Source organism: Corticium candelabrum, chromosome 20 (genome assembly GCF_963422355.1).
Source record: "Corticium candelabrum chromosome 20, ooCorCand1.1, whole genome shotgun sequence".
NCBI classification, from domain to species: Eukaryota; Metazoa; Porifera; class Homoscleromorpha; order Homosclerophorida; family Plakinidae; genus Corticium; species Corticium candelabrum.
The window spans coordinates 1,153,570-1,160,815 of record NC_085104.1 but is presented as its reverse complement, the minus strand read 5'-3'; the positions used below and the strand labels follow the sequence as shown (position 1 = coordinate 1,160,815).

The following is a 7,246-nucleotide window of genomic DNA, read 5'->3' as shown; positions in this document are numbered from 1 at the left end:
CCATCCTACATGTTTCTATTGATATCAAGTAGTTCTGTGGTGCTGCTGCTGGCAGGAAATCATCACGGAACTCCAAGGAATGGTGACAGAGTTGCTCAAAGAATATAGAACGAGGACGCTATTGTTACCAACTCGTATAATCTTCTACCGTGACGGTGTGAGTGAAGGACAGTTTTCTGAGGTGAAGTGGCTTTGTCTAGCATTTCATGTGACGTTTTTAACTCAAAGCGTCATGTGGTGGCAGGTTCATGTTGAGGAATTACAAGCTATACAGCGTGCATGCTTGTCTCTTCATGTCAGTTATCAGCCTGGCATAACAATGGTGGTTGTACGAAAGCGTCACCACACAAAGTTCTTTCCTGGTGATAAGGAAGATAAAGTAGGTACTCGGTGATTGATTGTTAGAGGCAGGAGTGCACAGGAACACACAATGGATCGACAAACACACACACACACACACACACACACACACACACACACACACACACACACACAACATACAGACAATTGATGGACAAACATAGACAGACAACAAGCAGATGGATGGACACACACACACACACACACACACACACACACACACAATACAGACAATGGATGGGACAGACAGATAGACAGACAACACAGATGGATGGACAAGCAAATAGACATACAGATCATGATGGATGGACACACACACACACACACACACACACACACACACACACACACACACACACAACATACAGACAATTGATGGACAAACGTAGACAGACAACAAGCAGATGGATGGACACACACACACACACACACACACACACAGACACACACACACACACACACACACAGACAACACAGATGGATGGACAAACAAATAGACATACAGATCATGATGGATGGACACACACACACACACACACACACACACACACACACACAACATAGACAATTGATGAACAAACATAAGACAGACAACAAGCAGATGGATGGATGGACACACACACACACACACACGGACACACACACACACACACAATACAGACACTGGATGGACAGACAGATAGACAACAAACAGATGGATGGACAAACAAATAGACATACAGATCATGATGGATGGACACACACACACTTTTTGTGACATTTCATGTTTCTAGTGCAGTAAATCTGGAAACATGCCACCTGGGACTGTTGTGGACACCGTTGTGGTCCATCCTATCGAATTCGACTTCTTCCTGTATAGTCATCAAGGCATACAAGTGAATCACCGTACCACAGTGTGACTGACTAGTTAGTGAATGCCTCATGAAAATGTTATACAGGGAACAAGTCGTCCTACTTACTACTACGTGCTGTATGATGACAATGAATTTACTGCCGATGCTCTCCAGATGCTAACATACCAACTCTGTCACGTTTATGCTCGTTGCACGAGATCCGTATCACTACCAGCTCCCGTCTATTACGCCCATCTTGCTGCTTATCGAGCTCGTTGCTACCCACACTCACGGTAAGCTTCTCAGGTCTCTGTGTGTTAATTAATCTAAAGTGTTTGTTACACACACAGGATGAGTGGACAAGCAAGTAGCTCAGCAACTACAAGAGAACAGAAGTACAGCACAATGAAGATGATGTATTTTACATAGTCGCGTATATTTAGTCATACATGCTTGAGTTTTATATATTGTTGCGTTTCTATACAGTCGAGAGTTCTAGAGTTTCTATGCAGTTGGACTTCAGTTTCTATCCAGTTGGACTAAATGTATAGACTCATACCCAGTCCTCTCCTCGCGAGAACTGGGTGTACGAGTCTAGTAAATGTAGTACATGTAGTGACTGTAGCAAATCTAGTAAAAATGAGTAACAAAGTTGTGGCAAAACACTTAGAGAGTGTCGTGTTAGATAGTAAATGCATGAGTGTCTTATTATACAACGACCTTTCTTGAGATTGTTGGGGTTTCCTAAAAGGCCAGGTTTTGCTCACATTTCGCTCTCACGTCAACTCTTTCTAACCCTTTTTCGCTATGGATTGCTTCGATTCGGTGCCAGACAGTCTACTAATGCACACACTTTCCCACGAATCACACCGCTTGCAATGCAATGTTCACAGTTCTGTTTCATTGTGAGGGGTGGTGAGTGTTTGCTGTTATGTTCAAGTCTTTTTCTCAATGTGGTTCGAACATGAGGGCCACTCCAAGACAGTGACATCATCGTACTACCAACCAATGAGATACGGATCTCATAGATTCGACGGCTGCGATTGTTTGTTGAAAAACAAAGTCGTGCTGATCGAAACACAAGCATCTGCCAACATCTCATGTACAAGGATAAGTTGGTGATTGATTACGTTCAATCGCCTTTCGATTTTCAAGCCCTCCAACCATCAGACACTGTGGAGTCCAGACCATCATGCCTGCTGGGTGTTTTACAGAGGAAACACAAAAACCACCAACGAGCTCCTCCTCTCTTCTACTGTATCACACAAGCGGCTGCCGTTTCCAAGGCATGTTTAAGTTTGTTGCTAAACGTATTTGCTTACAGTTGTTGAGTACACGCTCACTCAGTGACCGTCCATTTGCATCTGAGACGTACACGTAGTGGTTGAATATGAGAGTGACAGACATTCGGTTCTCAACCAAAGACCAACAGATGAGAGATTAGGAACACGTCTTGCTGTAACATTCTTGGAACTCTTTGTCTAATTAACTGGTGCAACGTGAATCAGGGACTGCCTTAGCTGTCACCTTGAAAAGTGGTCATCCCTACCAGATGTCTTCCTACTAGTAAGACAACCTGATCTCATCTCATACCTCATTTTTCCTACCACTAGCTTTTTCAGACAATTTGTCGCTGCCCCACGCGGTGAGACATCAGTGTTTCCAGCCTAACTCAGACTACATTCTCAAAGACTTTCCTTTCATCATCATACACTGAGCTACAGATTTCAAGGCATGACCACAGCATACTCACAGTTGCTGGCACATTTTCTCTAATTTCTATTACAGACAGATTCACGACTGGACCACATGAGCCAGACTTTGTCTCTACGATCTCAAACAACAAGCAAAAAATCAGATTTTACATCATCAATCTCATTTTGCAAAATGAAATGCAACTGGTTTGACTAGAAATCGTATTTTTTATAAATTTTGAAAGAAATCAGGTTAACAAATTGTATTTGCTAGACGTTATTCGGTTGATGTTTGTTGCTGTTGTGTCCTTGTTGATGGCGACAACCAGTCAGTGACATCACAATAGTTTGTAGTTGTAAGAAAACAGTCGATGTAGCATATGACTGAAACATGTCTAGATACCAAATACTTGTACTAGAGTCTTTATTGAGTTGTTTATCATGTGTTTGCTGTGTGCAGTAAAGGTAGCATGTGCTTCGAAATCGAGAATTCTTTACACAACAAACAGACCTTCTTCCTCCTTTTGTACACTACAGACTGTTGCAAAATACTAAAGCCACTCACCACAGGGCAACCAAACCGGGAAGTTAGAATGACCACAATTATCCTAAACACTGACCCTACAAACAATTAATTAAATTCTAGTTTACATGCAGTCTATACTAGAGGAGAAGAGAGAGAAATTCGGTTTGTTTGTAATGAGAGAATTCGATCTCGATTGTAAGCGCATCTCATCATACTTTCACTGCACACAACGAACACGTGATACATAACACAATACAACTGTTATTACAGGTTTTTGGTGTTTACACATATTTCAGTCAACACACACACACACACACACACACACACACACACACACACACACACACACACACACACACACACACACACACATTTCCTTCTGGTTTTCTCACCCCAATGAAAACCATCCAACGTCACTGACTACACAATTTGTTGTCAACATAAACAAGAACACGGCAACAAACGTCACGTCATATTTTTGAAACTTTTCATCTCACTATTCTCTCTCCTGTGCCAGCAACTGTCATACCCCAAAATCAGTAGCTCAGACCACGACGATGTAGGAACAAATGCCATACAAGAATGTAGTCTGAGCAAATGTCGTTGAAAACGTTGGTGTTAGTTACAAAGCGTAGCAGTGATGTATTGTCTGAAAAGGTTAGCAGCAAACTAGATGAGGTATACGAAGAGATTCGGTTGTCATAGGGAGACAGCTGGTGAACACGATGATGTTCATAAGGAATCACCGTTTCACATTGTACCGGTTAAAAATCTAAGAAAAAAAGTGACAGGACAAGACGGTTACAGATCTTTAATTCGTCTGTCGTCAATTGGCTGAGAGAACCGCATGCATGTCACCCTCCCAACAGCCACACACATACTAACAACCAGACACCGATGTCTCTGATACAACTGGCAGTCAGTGAGAACGCATAGACATGCAACAACTGAAGCAAGTACATAGCAACGAGACCAAGACAAACTCATCGATTGTCTTCCCATTGTACAACACTCAGCTGGCACGACGATCTTGGACTCCCCAGCATCTCACATCCCGAAAATCTCCCCATAAAATCGAACGACAACCGAACGTCATCGAACACCATCTTATCGTCGCACAAGCTATAGACATATGCATACGTTTCAATCAGCCACGACTTCGTTTACAACCAGTGCACACAGCCATCCATTCTGCGAGATCCCCTCATCTCTTTGGTTGCATACAATGACATCACTGTCTCAGATTACCCCTTCCTTGTTCACACCCATATTCACAATAGTGAGACTCAAACGTAGAAGCAAACGCTCACGACCCTCACAACAACTATGTGCAGAAAATGTAAGCAACGTGAGACGACATTCACAGAGAGAAAGCGAACGTTAGTCGATAGTTTCCCACCGAAGTAAAGCAATCCATAGAGTGAGAAACAAAACACAAAGTGCCAATCGAAAGAGAGCCGACATGAGAGAGAAATATGAGCAAAACCGGACTTTTCAAAATCCCAACACAGTTTCAAAACGTTCATTTGTAAGACAGTTTTATATACACACACATGCATACCAAACATGTTGCTTTGTAGCACAACAACGTTCAACTTTTTCAAAATAAACTTTGCATTTTGTTGCTCTTGTCTACTACACGATACGGTCTAATTAGAGAAACATTGTTGTCACGTTCTACTTACTAAAACAAGACGAGAAAACTTCGGATTTACTGACATGCAGGGAGTGGCTTTATCATATCGAGGTTTGTCTGTAGTTTGTGGTCATTCAAAATTCCAATTTGGTCACATGCAGTATAGACTGACTTGTATACACAATTTGCGACAGTCTGTGATTTGTGGTCATTCAAACTTCCCGGTTTGGTCAAGTGCAGAGAGTGGCTTTAGTGTTTTGCAACAGTCTGTAGCTTACTTTTACTCTATAGAAATTCATTGGATTCTTGTGACCGACATCAAGCTGTTACAAAAGTACCATTTTGACCCAAACACTTTTCACTACACCAAAATTCACGAACAATTGTAAGTCAAGATGTCCTTCAGGTTCAAAATGAGTACAGACATAGAGACACACCAGTGACCAGCAAAGTAACCAGACCCAAAACCAGTAAAACTACTATATTAAAGTTCAATTAATCTATATAATATATTTAGTTCAATTAATATATATAGTATATACATAATATATTTAATTAATTGGGGCAAGCTTGGTGAGACCCTTCCTATGTGTATTGTACTGTACTGTATTGAGATGTGTGTGTTGGTACAAGCAACCAGAAATAACGATGATTTCGAGCCAATCACAGACATGATGGTTGTGATGTCATATTCAGGTGTAAGTGTAATAGCTGTACGGCTCTCTAGGTTGCTGCACATCATTCCCACGCGACTAATAAGAGAAAGTGAAAACAGGCTCAAGAGATGGCTTGATGACTGCGACCAAAAATGGAACTAAATGTGAGAACACGTCACTTTTACAAGTTCTCCGAGATGTCCAAACATGCGTCCACGTACACGTCCACGTGCAGCTGTGAATGAATTAGTTGTAGCTTGATTTGAAGCGGACAAATTTACAGGTAAATTTCTTTGCTAAAGTATGTACAGTGTGAGCAATCACGTCAATGTATACCGCAAAGTGGTTTGCGTTCTGTGTTGCAAAGATGTACGAATCAGCGTGTGTCTGACTAAACTACACGTAAACTCAAGTTTCTTCTATGCAAAACTTCTTGACAAATCACTGTGTTTCGTGTCTGTTCTTATGGAGGCTAGTCCCAACAATGTTTTCTATTTTTACTAGTACATGTACCGCATTTCTTCGAATAGTAGCGGAGGCCGGCTTGTATTCAAGGGCAGCCTCTATTTCTAAGTCTCTAGTTCACACTGTGACACGTTGGTTCTTGAACATCACATTTCTTTCTGTTGACATAATTGGACGCTTTGGAAGGTGCCAACCACAATAAAATTGAAGATTATGGCATGCATATCTTCCATAGCTACACTACTGCACTGCCATATCTTTGTCTCAATCATGCAAAAAGATTGCACAAGATCCAAAATCCATGAAATCAATCTTGCTTTCAGAGAGAGCTAAGACATCCGATACTTTCATGAAACACTTTACACATCCTCACTGATTACTGTAAAAGCTCTAATTTAGCCACCCAAAGGCTCTTCAGTTGGGATGACAGCCACACTTAACTTAACAAAGCCGCTGTTGATGTCAGACAGTGTACCAATGGAGTTCATCAACCATACGAGTAGCATGACACAATTAGTAGCTAATGTATCATGTCAATACTTTACCACCGCCACCACCACCATATCACTACCACCACCACCAAGAGAAAATTAGTAATGCTATAAATAACTGCTACCAGGTCAACCCCTCTTTCAAAAATTCCCGGATCCGGCTCTGAACACTCCTACACTAGAGTCTTACCTTCCAAACAACGGCACGACAACGACCTCAGCATCCTCTGTTTAAGCACATCATTGCTACATCTAGCCTTGCCGTACAATTGAGGCTGTCACATAGTAGCTACAAAGTCAACAACTAAATTTACAAAAAACTATTTCATTGATGCGTCTCCGGCGAAGCCGCTTTGCATCCTAATTTATGTTATTTGGGCTTTATTTGTCTTATCGAACACAAGGTTACCGTTTTTTGCTCTCAGAGTTCCTCAAACTCCCTCGATTCTCTCCAACGTGAACAGCTGGCCGAAGCGCGCGCGTACTACATGCATTGATACCAACTTACCACGGTAACCCGTACCTAGCCTCGGTACACCAGACTGCTTTTTGCACGTTAGGCGCGAGAAACAAATAAGTTTTGTC

General features: G+C 41.7%; 1 protein-coding gene across 1 annotated transcript in view; it reads left to right on the top strand.

Annotated features, from left to right (window-relative positions):
- The window catches only part of LOC134195585 (protein argonaute-2-like), a 3,707-nt gene extending 1,860 nt beyond the window's left edge, over positions 1–1,847 (top strand). Inside the window, exons 13-18 of the mRNA XM_062664630.1 lie at positions 56–181; positions 245–379; positions 1,134–1,235; positions 1,299–1,486; positions 1,544–1,609; positions 1,680–1,847. Coding sequence (XP_062520614.1) covers positions 56–181; positions 245–379; positions 1,134–1,235; positions 1,299–1,486; positions 1,544–1,609; positions 1,680–1,692 — 630 coding nt within the window. The 3' untranslated portion in view covers positions 1,693–1,847. The remainder of the gene's footprint in view (positions 1–55; positions 182–244; positions 380–1,133; positions 1,236–1,298; positions 1,487–1,543; positions 1,610–1,679) is intronic.
- Positions 1,848–7,246: the final 5,399 nt, after the last annotated feature.